Source organism: Ostrea edulis, chromosome 1 (genome assembly GCF_947568905.1).
Source record: "Ostrea edulis chromosome 1, xbOstEdul1.1, whole genome shotgun sequence".
NCBI classification, from domain to species: domain Eukaryota; kingdom Metazoa; phylum Mollusca; class Bivalvia; order Ostreida; family Ostreidae; genus Ostrea; species Ostrea edulis.
This window is the reverse complement of record NC_079164.1, coordinates 45,618,393-45,642,776: the sequence shown is the minus strand read 5'-3', so window position 1 is coordinate 45,642,776 and position 24,384 is coordinate 45,618,393. Positions and strand designations below refer to the sequence as shown.

Below are 24,384 nucleotides of genomic sequence, written 5' to 3'. Positions count from 1 at the left end.
CAATGACTATACAGTAAAAATTTGGACTACTAATTTCAGAGACATATATGCCTCTGCTACTACTCATATATGTTCATCTTGATCTCTTTGATATCAACAGGATATTTTAGTAGGTAAAATTTATATAGAGACACTCAAATGCATTTTCTTTAATGTACTGTAATACGATGTAAAAAAATATATATATATATATATATATATATATATATATATATATACATGTGTATATATATATATATATATATATATATATATATATAATTTCCATCATTTAATTTTAAAAATTGATGGCTCTAAAACACTGCATTCTATAGTGATGACTGTTCTATTCTTAGAAACCACTGTAGCTGTACACAATTTTTTTTTTTAATTTGGCCAATGTACATGTATATCCTTGACAAAATACAGTACATACAAAATTTATTAGAAATCTGTTGGGCATGGCCTGGTTTTCAATATTGAGTAGTGGTATGAAATTTCACCTTGAATATAGATCTACATTAGTAAGGGAATTATGTGGCAAATTAAGTTCATAAGTTAACCATGTTTTTATCCCTGATAGGTTTGGCTGATGGACAGTCCATCATTGTGACTGCTTTAAAAGCCTCTGACCTCACTGCCACATACGGATCTGATGCCTCCATCGATTTTGTGTCTTATATCCAGGATCCTAGCACATCAAGGGATATGGTTCAAAGACTCTTAGTTAAACGGTATGTTCATTTTCATTTCACACATTTGTTTATTTAAGAAATGCATTCCTTGACAATATGTTTAGAGAAAAACTTATATAGAAATAGATATATCCAGCAAGATTCTGAAATCCCTTTTTCAGATTTTATGGACATAGCTTCGCATTCTCTGTTGTGTCCCTGGGTAATGTCCCAATGCCTGGACCAATTACTATCTCCTATAGTGACAGCACTGGACAGCCCTCCACTGGCAACAGAACCATGCTCCTTCACTGGAATCCAGGTAAATTTCGTCTTTCTGTCGGTCAGATAGTTCTAATAGTGCTCAACCATGGAGATGTCAGATCAATTTTATTGGTCAAAAGAATTTTATTCTATGCATACAAAATGTGGATTGGAATGAAGTCATAATTTGTTTTACAGATTTCATGTTTGGTGAATGTTTGTTTTTGCAGTGATGCAATACTGGGAGATCACGAGTAAGACCTGTACACATCTGACCCCACAGGAACAAGAAGTTTACGACTCAGTCACACAAACAATGACTGTCAAGGTTAGTATAACTCCCCTATTTACACAAAAAACCACAGTACAAAGTCCACAGTGTACAATGGGAGTTTATACATGAATAATGTATTATGAGAGGGTTATTATATATATGATGATATATGATATTTCAAGTGAGGATCCGGGTTAGAGTATGTCCTCAGTACCCCTTGCTTGTCGTAAGAGGCAACTAAATCTAAAAAAAAAAACCCCGTTCAAAAGCCGTAAGTGCCGAGCATAGTCTAAATTTTGCAACCCTTCACCGGCAATGGTGACATCTCCATATGAGTGAAAAAATCTTGAGAGGGATGTTAAACAATATACAATGAATCAAATTCAATATTAGATTTACACAGAAAATTTTCAAGTTCAGTATTTCTATTTACATGTACTAAGAAAATCTTTTGAATATGCTTCACAGACTCTATGAAGCCATCATAGTCGTTCATGATTATTGTAATTATGAATAACTATCGGAATCGTCTATGATTATTATAATTATGAATAGCTATCAGAATCGTACTTGATTATTGTAATTATGAATAACTATCGGAATTGTCTATGATTATTGTAATTATGAATAACTATCGGAATCGTCTATGATTATTATAATAATGAATAACTATCGAAATTGTCTATGATTATTATAATTATGAATAACTATCGGAATCATCTATGATTATTATAATTATGAATAACTATCGGAATCGTCTATGATTATTATAATAATGAATAACTATCGAAATCGTCTATGATTATTATAATTATGAATAATATCGGAATTGTCTATGATTATTATAATTATGAATATTTATTTGATTTAGGTTTGTGATACATACTTGGTGGATGAAACTGCTCAGACATCGGGATCCTCTGCCAGGAGAAAGAGAGCAACATCGTCTTCCCCATCCTACTTCAGCCGGGAAACAATGTTCGTACTGTCCACAACTGCTGCCTCTATCTTCAACTCTCCTCCAAGGCTCAATGTTTCCAGAGATGTCCAAATAGTGGAAGACTCTGGTTAGTTAAGTAGCATTAACACATAGAACATGTTTTCACATCTCATTTGCTCATGGATGTAGACCATGCACACGTAACATGCATGTAGACCATGCACACGTAACATCCTAAAACTACCAGTGACAGAATGTAATTGTTGACCTTTGTAGGCACCGTGAACTACCAGCTGGTGGCGACTGATGATGAGGGCGACATTATAACATTTGCCTTGTCAAATTCTTCTTTATTATATGGAACAGCCACACTGTCATCAACTGGATTGTAAGTAAACTATTTAACAAAATTAGTAGTGTTTTCAATGGATTTGTATATTGAGATTTCATAATCTCATTTCATACCCTCTTTAGGATATGTAAATGGCCCGTATCAATTTTTCTGTGTATTTTCAGCCTGACCTACACACCATGTCCAGATTGTGCAGGAGTGGATTACGTCAATATCTCAATGCATGAAAATCAGACTGATCCTGATATTCCTCCTTCCAATTCCACGGATGCAATTATCATCACAATTCTGTCCATCAACGACCCTCCAGTGTTGTTTGCCAGCTACAACGGCAAATCTCTACTCCATGCAGATGCTACAGAGCCAGTGGTGGTTTGTACTATATTTCAGTGTATTATTAATATCAGTTTGGTCACCAATGGTATAAGTTTTCTCAGTGCTAAAAACTTTGTACAAGGACATATTTTTATTAGGACCTGCATTGAAAATACAGAATCCCTATACTACTGTCTGTCCGTTTTTGATCAGTATTGTTGTGCCATCATATCTTCAATAGTTTTCAACATAATAGTTTTATACAAAAGTATTTTACCATTAAAGGAAGACAGCTATTGATTTTTGGAATCATGAGGTCAAAAAGTCAAGGTCACAACACCTACAATTTCAAACTACTACTTCAATTCAAGTGTAGTACACTTCGTTATATCTTATATGATACAGAAAGGTAGTTGTTTATTAAAGGAGGACACCTAAAGATTATGGACTGTCTGTTTAACTGTCTGTCTGTCGTCACTTTCGTTGTGACTTGTTATCTTTCACCAATTTTTAACAAAAGTCTTTCATGTTTTATACAAAGGTAGTTGATTCTGCTGTTGAACATGGAAATGCAGATTTGGGAAAAGAACATAATCACTCCTCTATGTCTTTACAAGCATTAATGAATTCTGTGTCGTAGTACAAGTAATATATGAATTTAAGTTCTCCGAGTCCTTTCTAACTGAGTCAGTTTTCTAGTGTTGGGTTAATTTTGTTGTATCTGCTTATAGGTCTTGCGAGAAGCTCGTAACGATTTCAATGAACGTGTATGGGAAGAGCCATGGGCATCACTTTTTGGGGCTTATGACCTTGAAGCTGACGACACAATGACCTTTAAGATGAATGACCCATCCTCCACTAATATCACAATAGCCTACGAGAGCACAGCTGTTCCAACACTGTACTCTAACTGTGAAAGTGCCGGCCAGGTTACTGTAAGTAGTAGCAATAATTTCCTAATTGGAATCTGTAAAATCTGAATTTTAAAATTCTTTCTTGGACCGATTTTATTATTGATAAAACACTGAAATGATACATTATATAGAATACAAATATATCAAATGTATTATCCATAAATTCTAATGTTTTTTCTTTTTAAGTCGAATATGATGCCATGTGAGAATTTCACCCAGAATTTGCCCCATGCAGCCAATCTTTTGTCTTGGAAGACTTTCACTCTCAACTTTACATCACCAATGAACCAGTTTGGCAACTACACAGTCAACTTTTACTTTGAGGACAGCTCTAATGGAACCTCTCTACCACTCACTATCAAATTTGCTGTCATGGAATCACCCTGTCGGAATGGAGGAATGTGTGAACGTAAGTACCTGTGTGCTGGTATGTCTATACAATATCAGATGTAAGATAAATGAAACAGCTAAAACTTGAGGTATATTAGTTCTCTGTGTTCCTTTATCAATAAAAACCTGTACTTTTTTCTGCAGCCACTGGTGTCTTCCCTTGTCTGGACACCCACAGGACACACAGCTTTGATGCCTACTACCGATGTAATTGTACTGGAGGATACCAAGGAATGTACTGTGAGGATGACATTAATGAGTGCCTGAGTGACCCTTGTATGTTCCCCTATGTCTGTTACAACAAACTGAACCATTATGTGTGTGCCTGCCCAGAGGACAATCCAAACTGTGAGATCCTCCCATGGATGATTGCAATCATCTTGCTCATCGTAATTCTCATTATTGTGTTGGTCATTGTGGGCATCTACAGATTTAGAAACAGAAAGAAGTAAGATCAAATTCTTAATACAATATTAATATAGATATTCCTCAAATCTGTGCTTAATCTGTATTTATAACCAAAGAAAATTTTGTTATCTATGAATTTGTTTTTCTTTTCAGGGACTACTTATTGAAGGAGTGAGTACAATTTATTACCATTTACTTGTATATCTATTGTAACGTGTAGTGGTCATCCAAGTACTGATCACACTTACTGTTGCTTAACTTCAGTGATCAAGATAAGAACTCTACCACATCACTGGAAAAGATAGCTCTCTAGCAAGGCAGTATAAGTTCCCTATATACTGGCTGCTACACTATGTTGCAATATTGGCATATGTGGAATTTTTGGCTCTTTTCAACAGAACTTTGAATTTAAATTTTGACTTTTTTTCACAGCCAATTTGGATCTCAATCTTCACTAGGATCAGAATTCAACATGGATGATGATGACGACTTATTTGAAGGTAAGTCTCCTGGACATCCATGTTTCAGTCGACAAAATTACAAGTACAGAGACTGCAAACCTTTGTCAAGGCTTTCTAACTCTTGTTTGTCTGCAGCTGGTCTCATCCACAAATTGTTCCAAAATTTGGTCAGCACTTGTCACTCACCATACTTTGAGGAAGTTTAAATGAAATCTGAGCTGTAATGTTTTGAATGATATTGTGCACAAACTTAACTAATAACATAACCTCCTTAAGTCAGCATTTTACAAATTTTATGGTCACTATAATGATCTTATCTGCAAATACAACCTTTCATTAGGTCGAATGCTTTCTGACATGTTTCTTACCACTTGCTACAGGTCATTTTTCACATGCTGATTTTGACTATGGATTACTCCGTTTACCTTAACAATGTAGAGTGCTCATGTCGGTTGTGACGAGTCTACAGGGGATGCTTGCCCTACTCTCAATTTTATATTCTTTACAGGATTTATGAGATTGATCACTGTTCGTTATCTTCATTTTTTCATTCTTTAGAATTTGTAAGTGTATATGGACTGTACTCTGTCTCATGTACTGGTACATTTAATTTCAGATGAAAAAGGCTTTTCTGAAACAACTAGTGAGGTAAGCATAACTTTTTGTTGTATAAATTTTGCAGAATTAGTATGTGTGGTGTGTGTGTGGAATGTCTGAATGTCAGTCATTATGTCATGTTGTACGTATTACAAATACAAAGTTTCTTTCATCAGAGTAAAAAAAAAAAAAAAAAATCGAATCACTCTTTTCAAATATTTCGACAATGTCACCTCAGTCTTTCTCAACCGTGTTTATTGTATGAAACAAATATGGCTAAAGAAGACCAGTAAAATGGTCAAAATATTTCCAAAATATTATAGAGTTTTATTTTATTTTACTTCTATGAAAGAGACTTTTCATATATATACATACTGATACTTTATACTGCCTGTGACAAACTTACAGAGGAAGAATATTTCAACAAAACCGAAGAAAACAGTACATTGGGTAATAGCTTGTCAGAGTGTAGAGAACAAATAGTGTATAGTGTTTATAGCTGATAGAGGAAAGTGCTGTGCAATATGCGTGACCAGCTTGAAACATGATTTGTATCGGTTGTTTACCAGTAGATTATCTGCTTCCTGTAGAGCACTACATCTTGATGATGGAAGAATTGTAGGAACCTTCCAAAATAAGCCTGATCTGTTTCAACTTTATCTGCATTTCATTTTACACATGGTAAAATTATGGATGCTCACAAATGATCATCAAAGTTGCTGCCCTACACACCAGAGGCATGACGGGGGAAGGGGGGGGGGGGTAATTAGAGTCACCAATCTACTGCCTACCACCTTCACCTTCATTAGCTCTTCACCCTGTGACCACAGCTTTACACTTTGACTTCATCTGAATTGTTGCAAGGATGGTAGTTTTGTGTTCTGCTTGTTAGAAATTTTCTTTCAAATTGCAAAGGTAGGGCACAATTAGATATGATTTGCAGCCATTAATTAACTGATTAAGTATTGGTACATGCAAATTCTTTTACATATATAGCAAGTAAATAGAGATGTTGATAGGGTGTTTGTTATCTGAGATTTTCAGGAATGCCACAGTGTTCTTCTCCCATCTTTCCTTTCTCTTTATAGTAGATTGTATTTGTTTCTCACATCTTTTATAGATTTTATACAGGTCCTAGTATGTGTAGGTTTCACTGTCCCCTGTTCATTATTTAAAGTTCTTAAAGTTAAATATTCAACATTTACTATTATATTAAAATATTTTTACATGTAGCAGATTAAGAAAATTATGTTTTTAAAGTTCAGTGTTTTGATAACATTGTTTATTCTGCCAGGGTTTTGAAAATCCAGCACTCAGCATTGAACCCCATTATGACCCGGAAGAGGAGAGAGATTACTTCAACAGACACACCAAATCCAGCTTTGCTCCTCTGTTACATTCAGCAGATTCTCCACCACCATCCTATGACCAGCCTGGAGATCATCCTCATCCAGACACTTTCCACGGAGGGCTTATATCGAAAGGACCAGACAGTAGAATGTACTTGGCACCAGGGACCTTGCATGGTCACGGCAGTAATGACTCCGGAACCTGCTCACCTCCACTGAAACGCAATCGCAAAATCCAGCCTGTGGAAGATGATGAGGTATCAATTCATAGTCAAGTGAGGGGAACTGAACCCACCACAACAGAAACTAAGCCCAGAAGCAACACCCCAGACATATTCCGCGCCAACAATACACCAAATGGACGAAACACGCCGGTCAAATCTTTCCTGGAATTACAGTCACGAAGCAGCACCCCAGGATTATCCGGTCCAGTGAGTGGAAGGAGCACACCCGTGACAAGCTTGCTCAATGGTGAGTCTCGCTCCAGATGCAGCACACCTACTATTGGAATGCACAACAAAGTATCGCCTGCGAACAGCCATCAGTCTCCATCTGGCAGTCGCCACTCAGGCAGCCAACCGACATCTTCAAATGACAGCAGCTCACAACGCGAGACCCCACACAGTTTGGAGATGACAAAGCTCACCATCTCTGACATGGAGAACACAGAGACAAGCATGTAAATGGTGACCACTGGACATTGACCTACATTCCCTTACTGGACAATGATAGCAGATTATTTGTCTTCCTTCTTACTTTATCATGTCTTTTCATGTTTATTTGATTTACAATGTTTTTTTATTTTATTTTATTTTTCATTTAGTTAACAACAATTCTGTTTGTATTTTTTATTCAGTTACAACAATTTTTTGCTATGTTTTTAAATTTAGTTAACAGCAATTCTACACACTGTTATATGTTATACGCATTTTCCTGTAAGATACATGATTTATTTCTATTTCAATATGTCTCGATTATAAACAATATCCAATCAATCCATGAGTATGATGTAATGTACGCTAAAAGTTTACTGTGATAAACAGATTTGTTTTTATGCCCGTCCAATTTTTTCATTTTATCTATTATTGAAAAGAATTTTTTGTTTAAATGAGTGACAGATATTTCTATGTATTTCAAGATGTCCTCCAGACTTCATATGGCATATCAATTTATGGATGATATATAGTACCTGCATTTTAATTGTGATAAAGATGTGATACACAAGTTTTACATGCCTGCCTACAGTTTTTAATTAATGTATGGAAAGGGAAAGCAAAAGTTTTAAAGTTACAATAGATCTTTTTGTCTTGAAAGACAGTTTGTTCAAGATTTAAGGTGAAAATAAATCAATTCATGAACATACTGAAATTTTTAAATGTAAAACTGTGATCAATATGTGATATTTTTACACACAAATTTTACTCATCCGTCCAATGTTAATTTTCATATACCGGTACATGTATATCTACATTTTATGTCTTTATTTAGAAAGTTTCAAATGTATTGACACTTAGAAATACTCTAGAAATAAACTATTTTCTACCTTTGTCAAGTCGATTTATTTTTTATTTATGCATCATTTTAAAGTGATTTCAACTATAGGCACAGTTTTTAACAATGACTAAACTCAAAAGAAAATTCTTGTACATTTGTTAACAAAAGCTACTTGTAGAATTCTGCAATGCAGCCATTGTTAGATCATAGTTAAACCCAAGAACCATGGTTAGAAAATGATGTCATCTCTCTTTTGCATATAATCGTATGCCTTCTAATGCTCTCATCACTGCCACAGCATTATGTTCAACTTTGTGGTCCTTGTCCAGTGAAAATGAAAATCTGAAATGAATTTGTCCCAGAAAACGATGAGTAATGACACCTAGACAGGTTTTGTGTATTATTACATGTATCTATTGCACATTCTTTGGTATTCTTATGTACTTGCCTATGGAGAAGCTTGGCAAGGACTATTTTCTCTTCATTCAATGCAAAGTGCTGCCCAATACAATTTCTGAAAAGGACAATATAGATAATGTGGACTTCCTCATCAATGAGATATTTTAAAACATTTATGAATATTTCTCGCAGATTTTCACAAATCTGTACCTAGGTCCCGCTGAGAATGGTAAAAAAGCAAATGAATCCAGTTTGACTAAGTTCTCCTTAGAGAACCGGTCCGGTTTGTACTCCATGTGGTCCTGGCCCCAGACGGCTGGGTTGTGGTGGAGGCACCAAATGTTGGCCACCAAGTTTGTTCCAGCGGGTATTGTATATCCCTCCATACTAATTGGTGAAGGGTTGACTCGAGCGATGAAGGGGACAGGACAATGCAGCCGCATCCCCTCCTTGATGCATTGAGTCAAGAACGATAATTTTCCAAGATCTTCCCTATAAATACAGCAAATTTTATTTATGTCAGAGACTCGTGATTTTACAGATTACCTTTACAACTACTCGCACACATTGCCAAACAAAGTTATCTTGCTTTCGATATGATTTGACACAATTAGAGAAACACCTACCACCCTATTTCCCCGTCCTCGCTCTCTGATATTGCTTGATCTATCTCCTTTTGGCATTCTATTTGATGTGTTGGATGCTGAGCGAGTGAATACAGAATCCACGATATTGCGCTGGCTGTTGTATCATGCCCTATTTTTAAATAAAGATATGACCGATCGTTTACATCATAGTAGCTTTCTGTTTAGTGTAATAAACTGGACACTAGTATTATTTTTGATTTGCAAGCTCCTGAAAATTTATTCATCTTGTCATTTTTATTGTTAAAGGGGCATTAGCTGTCCTTTTGTCAAAAATTTAATTAAATGAAAATTGCTCTATATTAAATATTTCAGTAATTCACCAGTATTTAATTATTTCAAACACTTTATAACCTCAAAGCACGCACATACGTAATTTTGGCATTAAATAATTTTTGTCTTGCAAGACGATAATTCTTCCTTATAAATTTCTATACACTAAAAGCGGTTATCTAACGTAGTTTTATTAGGTTTCTCTTGTTTTTTGTACAAAATAAATGTTTTCATTAGTCATTAATATAATTATATTCCTACGCCATTGAGAGAAAAAGGTTGTCATCTATTTCCCAGCTAATGCCCCTTTAATATTTGCCTATAAGATATTATCAATCGCTCCATTGCTGTCCATTTCGCGGTGCGAAAATTTCCTACTCTTTAATTTAAAGGGACTGGCTCACGATTTAAAAAAAAATCTTTGTGCTAAATGTTAAAAAATAAGACTTATTTTATATTGATAGCCAAAACCTTGACCTTCTGCAATTTTAGCCTTAAGTCTGTGTTATGTAAACAAACACTCGACTCTTTTCATGTTAACAAACAAACCAGTGAGATGTTAATATTGTAATGTAAAGCATATTAATTTTGCACAGTCACAAATTTAACTATTAGATGACACATTTTACCTAAAGAATACTTGAAATGTGAAAAATATAATAAACTTAAATCGATGTCCCATTTCTTTTAAAAACTTCATAAACAACATATCGCAATCTTTCTTTACAAAACAAATGATAACCTCTCAATAAGCTTCTGTGATGATGTAAAACCTTAATTTGTTTTGTGAAGCCTTTTTAAACACATTAGACAGTAGATTTTTATCATCAAAGTTGCCAAACAAAACTTCAGAGAAAATCGTGAATCAATCCCTTTAATTAAGTGATGAAATCGTGAATCAGTCCCTTTAATTAAGTGATGAAATCGTGAATCAGTCCCTTTAATTAAGTGATGAAATCGTGAATCAGTCCCTTTGATTAAGTGATGAAACGCTCTTTTTTAAAACAAATTCTAACCTTCAAACAAAAATGTGTCAACTTCGTTACGAATTTCCTCATCTGAGAGTCCTACTCCATTTTCATCTTTTGCGGTGAGTAGAATATCCAGAAAATCCAAATATCGTTTTGATGTCAGATCTAGTGTTTCCTGATAACAAAGTTCATCTATCGTGATTCTTATAACGTTCAGATATCGTCACAAAATTCAGATCTAGTATTTCCTGATAACAAAGTTAATGTATCATTTACATGTAAATATTAGTCTAAGATCTAAAGTTCCCTAATGACGAAGTCGATATATCACTCTGATCTCTTGCATGGTGTTTCCTAATAATAAAGTCATTTCATGTTGGATCTAGTATTTTTCTTGACAAAGTATACATGTAGGTATAATTTTGATATCGGATCTGAGTGACGCAAAATATACTTCTCTGAGTTATGTGCTTGATTACTTTCACGCATAACTTGACAGATATTAAATCTTTTGAACATCTGCAGTTAGTACGGAGGATTTTCTACATTAGAAAAATATGATTCATTCCAACTATATACCAGGTCTTCGCGTCTCTTCCGCATGACTCCTGTTGCAACATCATGAACATATTTACAGTTCTTCAGAAATCGTTTTCCATCCTCTGTGTTGTAATATACAAGATCTGGATACAGCCATGGCGTTCTAGAGAATACGAAAAATTAGCTTTCCTTGTAATATAGTCAATAAAATCCTTAACAATATGAAATGGAAGAACCTTACTACACCACGCACCGGTTTCTGTAGAACCAAAGTTCTGCTATTTCGTTGACTGCTTTCACGTAAGGATGAACCTCCCCACTAGAAAAAAAAAAGAAAGATAATAAAAACTGGGACAAAGCAGCTGTCTGAAGCATTGATGCAAAATACCTCGAAAAAATATGTTGTGATACAAACGAATGGGTGATTGGTCTGATCAGAACACCACAGCATGCACATGCAGAACGAATGACTTCTTCATTAGGTTCATACATGCGAAGATATGAAAGTGTGAGAACAAAGGAGTGAAGGTGAATAAAATACTAAAACTAGACTAAAATCTATATATATATATCCATTTTTAACACATCGTACAACCACCTCACAACTTCGCCTTCACAATTCAAATTGCAACTTCGCAATCGCTCTCCTCTCCCTTGCGTGAGGAAATTTCAATATACATGCATGCCCAAGATGACTTATACGGCACTATCTCTAAACAATTTCTGAATAAGGTACTGTACACATTTGTTCACAGGAAAATAATTTTCATCGCCATATGATTTAATATTTAGATTTCCAATGCTTTTGCCTTTGATATCTTTGAAAAATATATGTATAGGCCTAATGTTAGCTATTTCTTCATGTATAGGCCTAATGTTAGCTATTTCTTCATGTATAGGCCTAATGTTAGCTATTTCTTCATGTATAGGCCTAATGTTAGCTATTTCTTCATGTATAGGCCTAATGTTAGCTATATCTTCATGTATAGGCCTAATGTTAGCTATTTCTTCATGAACGCACTATAATGTGCGTATGAATCTTAAAAATATAAAATGTCAATTTCAAATGAAGGCTGGGAATTCCGACAGAAATGGTGGTAGAATGTACATATAAGGAAAACATATTAGTTTTAAAACTACACGTGGGTATGAACTGCAATGCCTCATGTCGACATACTCTAATGCACTTCATGAGAAGTATACCGGGGCGTGAAGCGTCGCATTTCATACCCTCATGCATTTTCAAAAGTGAAACATGTGACAGGTCATTTATTAAATAGGGAATGGTTAGCTTCTTGGATTAGTTTTGAATGTATGCCATTGCAAAGTGCAGTATCAAGGTCATGTATATAAGAGCTATCACAGTAAAATATTTTTAATCCCTGTTGACACTTCAGTCTCCGTTCACTCCTTCGCCCTGACACCTTTACAGTAGCTTCGTCGCCCTCGCACTTTCGGTTTCTTGCCCCTGTAGTTTCGACCTAAAAGTAATGGGAAGGTCTCTTGATCCGAACACCATATACAGTGTATATAATGCCAATACCTTTCTGCCTGACAATTCGTTTCGTAGGAGAAAGCGCATCTGAGAATGATATCCAGGGTACATAAACACACTTGACTGAAGACTTCGAAACTTCTCTCTTCTTTAGCAAACTTCTGAACATTCTCCTGAACAATTACAATAACGAATATTATTTTCTGACATCTGCAAGATTTTTATTTGCTTGCACATAGCGTTAACCCTGCAGTAGAGACGGGTGACCTTACCTCTAACAGGCTTGCACATTCTCTGTACACACCAATATATGGTTTGAGAATGTCGAAATGGAACGCTGGCGTCAGTAGCCGACGAGATCTTGCCCATTTCTTTCCCCCCGCAATCAGAAGCCCTTCCCCCAGCCAAGGCAGGGCGTGGCGATACACTCCTCCAAACCCAACAGGTTTGGGATCTACAGCAGTAATGGGTTATTGTATTTAGAAATATGCCTACCATTTTTATACCACCATATTGAAAGGAATATGAGTAAATCAAAATTCTTTTCATTTTTTCTCTCCATGATACGAAAGTTTTTAGGACGACCTAATTTTTGTTAGTAAAAAAAAAATTATTGTCATAGAAATGGGAAATATGAAAACTACCTGCTCCTTTGAGGACTATCTTGATGGTGTCTGGGTGGTTGAGGGTACATGATACTTTCAATGGTCCGAAGAAAGTGATGAAGAATTTGGGGTATTTGGTTGTCCACTCGACAGCTCTCTGAAGTCTAGTACTGCTGCCTCCTTTTCCCAAAAACTATAATGTATATATTCAGAAATAAATCTTTGCATTGGTCAATCTGGTAGTGGAACACTGGAAGAGTTTACATGATGTCTGTTTGTCAATGAAAAACACTTTTAGTCTAGGGGTGGATCCAGAAAAGATGAAACTGTACACATGAAATCCAGTGATAGGATGGGGCTACAATAGGGAATCGAAGTTTTACATGTAAATATTCAGAAAATAATTTATTGATAAAGTTACTTTTACACAAACAAGAGACATGGACCTTTAAAAAAAGGGGGGGATACGAATTCTTTTCAATTTATAAATTATCAAGTTTCTCGTACACTGGCAAGTGTTCTGCAATCTGATTAAAATTCTATCCTATGATCCACCCACGTAGATCGCTATACTTGGATCTGATTTTAATCAGATTTTAGCCCCACGGTGTTCTACCCCTTTCCCCCCTTAAATTTCCACTATTTGTTTTTTAAAATAAAGAAGTCAAAAATCACCAAAATGTCGCGTATCATCTAGTCCGTAAAATGCAGAGAGAGAGGGGGGGGGGAGGAGATAGAGAGAGAGAGAAAGAGAGAGAGAGAGGAGGGGAGATAGAAAGGAGAGAGGGGGGTAGGAGAGAATATGCTTGTACATACTTGTATGTAATACATATATACTAACCATTTTCATGTGGCCCAGTAGCCAATGTTTACCTTCCGGTTCTGGAAATCCTTTGAATGCATTTCTTAATTGAAATGCCCGTACAGTAAGTTTCAGCAACCAAATAACTACTAATGTCGTTAATCCTACAACTGTAAAGCCCAGGAAATTCTCCCTGACCAGCTGGTACACACTAACAACACCCATGTCGTTCTGTCAACATGTGACATCTATATTTATACAGTGAAGTTAAGCCACACTGTTCGACCCTCTTCACCTTAGTAGGGGTCAGTAAGTAGAACGACATATACACTCCATTCAGTCACACCTGTGATTGGTTTGCATGGTATTTTTTGTTCTAAATAAGTGTGTGTGTGTGTGTGTGTGTGTGTGTGTGTGTGTGTGTGTGTGTGTGTGTGTGAATCTTAACCGTCAGCAGTATATCGTTTTTAAATTATTTGAATTTTTTTGAATGGAATAGAATTACTGCCTGTTATGTAAGTTCCTGAAACCGAGGTGACAAACTACACAAAATGTCACAGATGGTAATGCTACATACACTGTAGGGATCTGTTCGGTTTAATCATATGAAGCTAGGGAAAGTTTGGTGCCTTGAAGGTGAAAAAAGAAAAATATCAGGAAGCAGAGGAAATCTAAGTTTAAAAATCTACATAGTTTTTGATAAACAGCTTTCAGCCGTCTGAATTAGTATTTAGCATCACTATCACGTGAACTAGGTGTCTACGGGAAATATAGCAACTCAATTGTCTACAAAACCATCAATAATCATCACCCGAGTAACATTCGATAATATTTACATGTACATGTACATTTCCAATGTGCCTTGTGGAAACGCACTTGGAAAAAATTACGCACTTTGAAATTTTTTTTTTTTCAAAGTGTGTTAAATTTGGGACCAAGTATATATATATATATATATATATATAAAACAAAATTCTGGAACTTTGATTTTAAGTAGTAGAGGGAATAATTAAGTGTTGTATTTCTTTCAGCTCAAAATGAGAGGAATTGATCTACAGATGTCGGAAACGGAGAAGGGAAAACCAAAGTGATTTTTCCGGTAAATCATTCAAATTGATTGCATGTAGACGAGCCCCACCCCCAATTTAATTAAAATTTGATTTTAGAACGAAATCGGACAGACATTCTAATCATTGCGGGGCTCTTACAGAGCCATACTCTTATAATTACCCAAATCCACAAAACGTCTAAATCTCAGACCCGGAAGTGACGTCATCATCAAATATTATTTGAAAGCTACAAAAAATCGACCGAGCCGTTCATAATTTGTTTTTTACAAAGTGCGTTAATATGGTCGATATCAACACACTTTGAAAAATAATATCTTTTGTAACGTGTAGCGGTCACCCAGCCACGTGCTGTTGCTTAGCTTGCGTGATCAACCGCATCACTAGAAAAGCTAGCTCTCTAGCGAGGTAGTGTTCCCCCTTATACTGTCCGCTACCCACCCACCACCCCCTCTGAATATTTGGTGCTTCTTCACCAACGGCATCCGCCGTTACCGACGACAACCACCCGTCGTCTCCGGACGAAACCAATTCCGCACATGGACACGAAGTCCCAGAGCTCCGAAGAGACTCTACCTGAAGAAGGTCTACCAAACACCAGAATCCCACCGCTGCCACCAATTTGTAACGTGTTGCGGTCACCCAGCCAAATGCTGATCACGCTAGCCGTTGCTTAACTTTCGTGATCAAGAGAGAGACTCTACTAGAAAAGCTAGTTCTTTAGCGAGGCAGTATAAGTTCCGGGTCAGAATAGTTCCTTAGTATCCCTTGCTTGTCGTAAGAGACGACTAGATGGGACAGTTTTTTGGATGAGACCGCAAAAACCGAGGCCCCGTGTCACAATAGGTGTGGCACGATAAAGAGCCCTCCCTGCTCAAAGGCCGTAAGCGCCGAACATAGGCCTAAATTTTGCGGCTCTCCATCGGCAATGGTGATGTCTCCATATGAGTGAAAAATTCTCGAGAGGGACGTTAAACAATATACAATCAATCAATTGAAGTTAGCGCGCATCAATTCAATTAATGCGCGCAATAATTGAATTATAGTTTTCAACTTGCATAGTTTTGATAGTTACCAAGTAATTGCGGCCGAATTTGACGCTTGCATCAATAAATTTTCTTGTTACATTATTATATAAATATCTATACATGTATATATACGCAGTTTATTATTGTTGTAAGGGTTCATGTATATAAAAGCCTCTCTGGCGAAATTCTAGGATTACCACGAATGACTGACGGAATTCTAGGATTACCACGAATGACTGACGGAATTCTAGGATTACCACGAATGACTGACAGAATTCTAGGATTACCACGAATGACTGACGGAATTCTAGGATTACCATGAATGACAATTTCTCTAATGTCTGACTCAAAACTCTGGGTAATCTATCCTTAGTACCACTGGTGGATTTAGAGGGGGCGTGCCCCCCCCCCCCCCCCCCCCCCCATACATTTTCAAAGTTTAGGTTACAAATCAGTGCGTACTATAAAAAGAGGAAAAATCAAATCATATCTATAATAATTGATTCTAAAAGGTGAATGTCAAAATACATAAAGTCCCTAACTCCGTATTTTACATAAGTAGGAAGATTCCGAGTTGATTATATTTTTTTCAATAGAAATACTAGTATTCGTTTCTTGATAATTGTTTATATATACCTTGGTTTATTTTTTTGCAGCCCCTCCCTCCCCAAAATCATGCATTATTTTTTTATTGGCTATTGCAATTTTTTTTATCTACTTCTTATTTCAAAAACGATAAACATCTGTTGAGGCAAGAGACGTAACATGTGATGAAAAGGTGCAAGGGCGGATCCAGAAGGGGGGGTCCAGGGGGTACGGACCCCCCCCCCCCTTTTTAGGAAAAAAATTAAGTTATTCAATTTTAACGAGACTTTGCGTCGAAATGATATGAAAGGTGGATACTTGAATGTAATAGCATCATTCAAATTTACCAACACCAGTATATCATTTAATTCCACGATGAATAAGAAGAAACACTGATATATATTTACGATATTTTCGTCAGATACAAATATCACTTAAAATTCTTTAAAATATGTAACATAAAAGTGAAATGCTCAGAATGCAGGGTTTTGCACCATTTACCGCAGAGCTTCGAGACCTATTGGGAGTAACCTTTAAATCAGCTTTTTTAAAAAAATTTAAAATCTGATTTGAGTATAGGGATAAAAATTACTAGAACGTGAGAAACAAGTAGTGAAAATGAAAACATTTGCGTGTATAAACTGTCTCAAGATCTCCCTAAAATGTTACATGTATAAACTGTCTCAAGATCTCCCTAAAATGTTATGTACACATGTATAAACTGTCTCAAGATCTCCCTAAAATGTTACATGTATAAACTGTCTCAAGATCTCCCTAAAATATTATGTATACGCAAGCAAAAAAAAAGGCGTAAATGGGTGGGGTTGGAGATTGTGAAAAGTAGCTAAAAGATCGATCAAGTGCTATAGATCCCCCCTCTCACAAATTCCTGGATCCGACTATGAGGTGTGTGTGTGTGGGGGGGGGGGGGGGGGGGGATTCTATTCCAAGAAATACAAATAGATGGACTCAAATCCCAGCTCAATAACGAGCAAATAAGTTTGACGAGAAAGAAATTCACTGATGATAAATTTTGCCTCATTTTAGTAGTGTTGATAAAGGTGTGTTTCTGTTTAAGAAGGGATGTAACTTCCCCTATGAAGGCTAATTATATGGTTAAATTTTACTCTTAAAATCACTAAAATTCAGGAGCTTCCGGGGGCTTCCCCCAGACCCCATGCCTCTGGAAAAATTTCCACGCCCCCCCCCCCAGAATTCCTGGATCCGCCCCTGAGTACTGAGGATGATTGGAGGCCATACTAGTGATACTTGAGTGACCAGCTTAACTGACCCTTGCGGTACTAAGTTTAGTGTCAGCCTCTTGATGAGAGGTATATCCATGCGCGTGTTTCATTCGTGATTCCTTAATTAATATGCTTGATCTTTTCTATATAAAATTTTGTGTGTAAAAGTTTATTATTTTCATAATTCAAAATTTGTATTCCGGCTAAGTATTTGTATTGTGGGATTGTGTAATGCACAATGTTGAGCCTGGAGTGTGGAATTCGTACCACATAGTACATGTCGGTACATCCCAAGTTCGTTCTGTGCGCGTTTAACCTATACATAGGGAAATAAACAATTTCCTAGTTTCTACGATTCTTTTGCATTTTGAACATTTGAAGTTACATTAACGTCTATATATGGGGTCTACAATAACGCTAATATTTCCAGCGATATCGATATTAAGTTGGGTCTTCTATTTCTCCAATTGAATTAAATGAAAGATTGCATGGATCAATATAGGATGGGTGCTAACTCGCATCAAAATAACAAAGCTTCGTCAGCAGATCCGACTGACATCATCAATGTGTACACCGACATCTTAGCATAGATAAATATAGCGTTGGGGGATTGAAGGAATTTTGAAGATATACTGGGACGATTTGGTTTGATATTTTGGTTTTTCGTACAATTTCAATGAAAATGCAACCAAGCTTATTGAGTTGTAATGTTTGAGGAGAAGATAGCTAGGATACTAGGAGAGCATGAATAATTCATACGGGAGTGCCAAAATATCACTGAAGTTTGAGGGAAAACAAAGAACAAAATAAAACGTAAGGGGATGGATATTTGACAAATGACCCACAATTCTGTGTATGAACGAGTAAGTACATTCAAGAAAATACACGGGGTAATAAACTGCGAAACTAGTTTGCTGGCGTGAAGCGTTGCAGTCCATACCCTTATGGACTTTCAAAAATGGAAGGTTTTTTATTTACATTCTACTTTCATTTCTGTCGGAATTTCCAGCCGTTAACAGTGGCGGATTTCAAACTTAACGTAAATCGTGGTATCTTGTTTAGAAAAATGTACAAAACAATATAAGAAGCAATAATTTCTTCCACTCCCGGAGAAATAAATGACAAAATCTATTGATTTCTTGAATTATTTTATTGGGAGAGCTTAATTTTTTCCCAAAACCCCTTAAAATTTGCGTCATTTCATTAATTTCACCTCATAAAAAATGATAGAAAATAGTACAAAAGACTAAATAGGAGATATATTTCAAGCCCTATAAAATCTGTAAAATCCAGGAGCTTTCGGGGGCTTTGCCCCCCTGGGCCCCTACCAGGGTTTCGCCCCCACACCCCCTGCCTCATAAAGTGGCGCCCCCCGTAACCGCAATTCCTGGATCCGCCCCTGGTTAAAATGGACGTATACTGTTTTAAGATTCATCACATTCATGAGTAAATGGCTATTAAGATTACAGTTGGTAAAGATATCGAAGGCTAACACATTGGAAATGTAAATATATATTGATAGAGAGCTTCTAATCTTGGGACGCAAAAATTAATGAGTCCTCGATACTACGAGAATAAATCTCCAGGTATTAAACATACCACGGTCAACGAGAAAACAGTCCAGCGTAAATCTCCAGGTATTAAACATACCACGGTCAACGAGAAAACAGTCCAGCGTAAATCTCCAGGTATTAGACATACCACGGTCAACGAGAAAACAGTCCAGCGTAAATCTCCAGGTATTAAACATACCACGGTCAACGAGAAAACAGTCCAGCGTAAATCTTCAGGTATTAAACATACCACGGTCAACCAATACGAGAAAACAGTCCAGCGCCGAGGATAACCAAGATATTTTTTCATGAATTGTTCAGAATCGAATCTATTCATGAAATTACCCTGTCATTTAATCAGTAAGTAAAGATGAAACCCCACAAGAATATAAGTGGTTTAATACGTCGATGCCGAGCATCAAAATATGCAATATACAAGCACAATGCTCCATCTATAACTTCAGGTGTTTCAGTCCTGTGAAAAATAACCCTTAAAATTAGTACATATACAGGTACATGCATTCCAAATGTCTTTGTTACAGAGACACTATTTTCCAAACCTCACATTATTCATAGTTTCGGATCAAAATATTGTCACGTTTACCTGCAACGGCACTCTGGAAGCCCGCGTTATAATCGCACGCCACCTCATTGCTGACGTAATCCTTTCTATCATCTGCATATTGGTCCTGGCCATTAGGTCCGCCTACCAGAGCCCCATACAGGGTGTGAGGGTTGGGACCAGGCTGTTGTTGGTCCGCAAAGGAGCAGGGTGAGGGTCGATTTGGACAAGAACTGAAATGAAGATGATCTTTATTAACATAATGAGCACTGACCTGTCGTGTTTTCTATTACATCATAGGTGATCTCGTGAAGAGTTACAATAATCTATAATCACAATGATCACCAATAAGGAGTAGGGAAATCTTATTAATCACGGTATACAACCAGCATCAGAGACATCATGTTTCAACTACATTTGTACACACTAACTACGAGTACACGTGCACTGCTAGACATGTGGGCAGTTCTAAACCTGGTATAAAACCAATCAAATGATTGACATCTGATATAAAACTAATACATACTTTTGACGTCTGGGAATGCTTTTGATTTCTGGTATAGTATTTGGCATCTGGTATAAAACGAATCAATGCTTTTGACATATGGTATAATACGAATCAATGCTTTTGACATATGGTATAATACCAATCAATGCTTTTGACATTTGGTATAATACCAATCAATGCTTTTGACATTTGGTATGATACCAATCAATGCTTTTGACATTTGGTATGATACCAATCAATGCTTTTGACATTTGATATAATACCAATCAATGCTTTTGACATTTGGTATAATACCAATCAATGCTTTTGACTTCTGGTGAAAAGAGAAACACCGTGGAGCGTCACCCTTGGCTAGCGAAGATGATTACATGTACTAATCAATGCTTTTGAGATCTGGTATGTTACATGTACCAATCAATGCTTTTGAGGTCTGGTATAGTATTTAGCAATGCTTTTTACCTAGACCTATGATGTGGTCTCTTCGGAGGATTGGTTCCAAATCCGACAACGAAACTTCTGCCACTATCCCCGAGGGCATATCCTATCTGAGTTCTCGCCCAGCGGCGGTATTCGTCTGGATGGATCCCAGCATCCGCTGACAGTAACGCCATGAACGCCATGTTTGCTAGAATATTAGATTTAGCAAAAGACGCTGCGATATCGCACGCATTGTACTTTTACCAACACAAACTGAATTCATTTAAAATATCTGTCTAATCAATTGTATGTAAGCCCATATCCACCTTTCCCCATAATTTCACTGAAATCTGATATAAATATGATATATTCTGCGGATAGACAAAACTCCCTCATCGAAATTCATTGTAATTGGTTAGTGTACGTGTAATTGCATGTATAACTAATAATTTTGAACTGCATATAGTTTAAGTTTCAATTCTTTGGAAACTTCAACAAAATCGACCTAAAATGGATTGCATGTATATGTACTACACGTACAAGCATATCTGAGAGCGCCCCACTGAGACCGGAAGGCCATTCCTTTTGGACTGTAGGGAACACTTCCGCCCGGCATCCAGTCGTTAAATGTTGCCTCAATATCATTCTTGTAAATATCTTTTCCCGTCATGTTATATAGGAGGATCTAAAATATTCGAGTTTTTAATTTCTATTCAGATTATACAGTTAAAGGTAGAGAGGTGAGTATATAACATTTTCATCGAAATTCCTAGGTATTCAATATACAGTACTTTAAGTTGCTGTAACCGAGATATTTAAGGGTCTACTTATCTGACTTTACCATATTCCCGGAGTATTTGTCGTCCCAGGACTGTCCCCAGTCCGGTCCAGTGATATAGTACTGCTCGGCCCAGTTCAGGTATTTAGTGTCGTTGGTGACTCGGTACAGCCAGGCGGCGCCCCACGTCAACTCGTCCTCATACTTGTCAGATCTGTGCAAGACCATTACACTATATCTATAGAAACTTGACAATGGTTTTAAAATGCAGCTGCGGTATTTAACATTCCCATGCTGTGTGTTAATAGGAGGCGGTACCTGTACTATGTCAATAGGAGGCGGTACCTGTAATATGTCAATAGGAGGCGGTACATGTACTATGTCAATAGGAGGCGGTACCTGTACTATGTCAATAGGAGGCGGTACCTGTACTATGTCAATAGGAGGCGGTACCTTTAATATGTCGATAGGAGGCGGTATCTGTAATATGTCAATAGGAGGCGGTACCTGTAATATGTCGATAGGAGGCGGTACCTGTGCTATGTCAACAGGAGGCGGTACCTGTAATATGTCAATAGGAGGCGGTACCTGTAATATGCAGCAGCCTGGTTTACACTGTCACTATATCTAGCTTTATGATGAACCGCAAAATCGTACAACTGCTTGGCATGATCCAGCATTTTGTCAGCAAAATCTGAATCTGTCAAGATAAATGAAAACCCAGTGAGTGGTTCATTTTAAACTTGGTGTGGATATGAAAAAGATGTGAAAGCGGTTGCTGTTTGAGATGTTCACCTTTTTCTTTGAATACTAGGTATGACACGGCGAACGCCGCCGCATACTCAGCTGCTATGTCACTTCCGGGACGACTGGCGGTTATTTTGAAAGCAGGTCTTGCCATAGTCATGTCTTCTGGTCTGCCCCAGTAACCGTGATCTTGTCCTCCATCTCCAACCTATGAATATCAAATACCCAGGATTAACATCAAATTTTATTTCCTCATAACAATGTGTATATCATTACACTACATTGTAAGTATGAAAAACGAGTAATCTTTTCGAATTACACCAATACAATTTGATAAATCTGACCAATTACTAAGATTTGAACTTAGTCGCTTTATTATGTACCTGAACATATAACTCATTAGGACCTGTGTGGCATTTCAACATCCACTCCAGTGGCCACCTGATGCTGTCATACATGTGCTCCAATTGTCCACTGTTCTCATAAGCGTCCTTGTATTCCAACAGGCCCCAGGCCAAGAGAGTAGTGGAAGCAGCCATTGGGAATCCAAACTTGATATGGTCTCCGGCTAAAAGTTTAAAGAATGATATAGTTAAGAAATAAAGATCGCGTTTTCGTGTATCTTGCATGATGACCTCCGAGGTCTAGAAATTTTGTTTTGAAATATAAGGCAAGGCTTTTTTTTGTTGTTGTTGTTATCTCAAACAACATCTTTAGACAGAGGAGCTTATCCTAATCCATGATTACAAGAATTTTATTTCTATTCTACTACGGCCCAGAAATATGCTGCCGATCGTTTACCTATATCTACAGCTACGAATTAGGTCATGGCAGTTTCCGAAAAGGACTAGGCCTACATGTTTTGCCTGGCGAAAAAGGTGAGATGGTATGGTATACTAAATATATTTTGATATTTTTTTCAGGTACAATGTATTTAGTTTGATATTGACGGATGATATCGACTGCTTTGAATACACAATTCAAGAAAACTACACATACGTTAGGAAGAGGGTTAATTTGTCTGTGCATCAACATGTTTATTTACCGGTACATGTGTATCGATATCGGAATGCAGATGGTTGATTTATAAAAACAATTATCATAAAATTGAATTATCATTAATCGACTTCATTGTTGTAATAGCAAAACACAAAGTGCAAACGAGACGTGTTCACTATTAATTTTCTCATAATCATTTTTACGTACATGTATGAAGGTATATCGCAGGATAATGACCGCGGCATTCCTCTGAACTTTGCAGTAACCGTAGTAGAATATAGAATAATATACTTAGTCTAGTATACCCTAGTGACAACACCTATCTAAATACTAGTGTTTCATGCAATGAAATCGGCGTCTGCTTTTGTATTAAGCTTTGGTTTTAGTGCAGTAGTGTGGGGGAAGACGACATTTGTAAAATATGGGTTATACAAAGAGCTGTGTATTACCGTCATACCACCCTCCCGTTAGATCCTCCCCATTATCTCCATGATCATGCAGGGCGGAGTCGCCGCGCCATGGAATCCTGTTATTGGCTGGAAGTTTACCAGACCGTTGAGCCTCATAGAATAGGATGGACTTCATGAGAACTTCGTCATAGTTGTATTTTGTTCCATCAGCTATTAGATAATTTAATAACAATTTTGAGTTTTCCTTATCTGAAGAATTTGAAGATTGGTGTTACTTTTATGTGTAGACCTAATACTGTCTAAACACGAAGTATGTTTGCCATAAAACACTAGTTTTTAAAGACAA

The 24,384-nt window shown here is 36.8% G+C and overlaps 3 protein-coding genes across 4 annotated transcripts in view; 1 reads left to right on the top strand and 2 right to left on the bottom strand.

Moving 5' to 3' along the window:
• Positions 1–7,600, top strand: part of LOC125654945 (uncharacterized) — a 134,535-nt gene extending 126,935 nt beyond the window's left edge. The window contains exons 203-216 of the mRNA XM_056143349.1: positions 563–713; positions 836–975; positions 1,148–1,245; positions 2,063–2,258; positions 2,408–2,519; positions 2,648–2,855; positions 3,530–3,733; positions 3,899–4,121; positions 4,247–4,550; positions 4,664–4,681; positions 4,943–5,010; positions 5,588–5,619; positions 5,977–6,018; positions 6,863–7,600. Of these exons, the coding sequence (XP_055999324.1) occupies positions 563–713; positions 836–975; positions 1,148–1,245; positions 2,063–2,258; positions 2,408–2,519; positions 2,648–2,855; positions 3,530–3,733; positions 3,899–4,121; positions 4,247–4,550; positions 4,664–4,681; positions 4,943–5,010; positions 5,588–5,619; positions 5,977–6,018; positions 6,863–7,600 (2,534 nt within the window). The remainder of the gene's footprint in view (positions 1–562; positions 714–835; positions 976–1,147; positions 1,246–2,062; positions 2,259–2,407; positions 2,520–2,647; positions 2,856–3,529; positions 3,734–3,898; positions 4,122–4,246; positions 4,551–4,663; positions 4,682–4,942; positions 5,011–5,587; positions 5,620–5,976; positions 6,019–6,862) is intronic.
• A 1,053-nt stretch (positions 7,601–8,653) lies between these two features.
• On the bottom strand, positions 8,654–13,282 carry LOC125651529 (cytochrome P450 4F6-like). Its single transcript, XM_048880207.2, has 10 exons — positions 13,240–13,282; positions 13,006–13,187; positions 12,782–12,906; positions 11,492–11,557; positions 11,278–11,401; positions 10,744–10,873; positions 9,437–9,566; positions 9,021–9,302; positions 8,860–8,925; positions 8,654–8,753 (listed from the first exon to the last, which is right to left on the bottom strand). Exons 1-10 carry the CDS (start codon positions 13,280–13,282, stop codon positions 8,654–8,656), a joined length of 1,248 nt encoding a protein of 415 aa, XP_048736164.2.
• LOC125653471 (endoglucanase E-4-like) overlaps positions 13,115–24,384 on the bottom strand; it is a 24,573-nt gene continuing 13,303 nt past the window's right edge. The window contains exons 7-16 of one of the 2 annotated variants that reach the window (XM_048882965.2): positions 24,078–24,248; positions 23,013–23,197; positions 22,678–22,837; positions 22,471–22,582; positions 21,946–22,096; positions 21,645–21,789; positions 21,147–21,312; positions 20,222–20,412; positions 13,378–13,531; positions 13,115–13,187 (exon numbers count right to left, since the gene is read on the bottom strand). In XM_048882965.2, the coding sequence (XP_048738922.2) occupies positions 13,503–13,531; positions 20,222–20,412; positions 21,147–21,312; positions 21,645–21,789; positions 21,946–22,096; positions 22,471–22,582; positions 22,678–22,837; positions 23,013–23,197; positions 24,078–24,248 (1,310 nt within the window). In that variant the 3' untranslated portion in view covers positions 13,115–13,187; positions 13,378–13,502. Of the gene's footprint in view, positions 13,188–13,377; positions 13,532–19,999; positions 20,093–20,221; positions 20,413–21,146; positions 21,313–21,644; positions 21,790–21,945; positions 22,097–22,470; positions 22,583–22,677; positions 22,838–23,012; positions 23,198–24,077; positions 24,249–24,384 lie in introns of those variants that run through there. The other variant, XM_048882964.2, reaches the window with a different exon arrangement.

Coding starts and splice junctions, on each gene's coding strand:
- LOC125651529 (XM_048880207.2), bottom strand. CDS start 13,282: ATGAAAAGAATTTTGATTTACTCATATTCCTTTCAATATGGTG. Junction 10,874..11,277: donor GGAAGAGACGCGAAGACCTG/GTATATAGTTGG, acceptor CTTTGTTATCAG/GAAACACTAGATCTGACATC. Junction 8,754..8,859: donor CTTGCCAAGCTTCTCCATAG/GCAAGTACATAA, acceptor AATTCATTTCAG/ATTTTCATTTTCACTGGACA.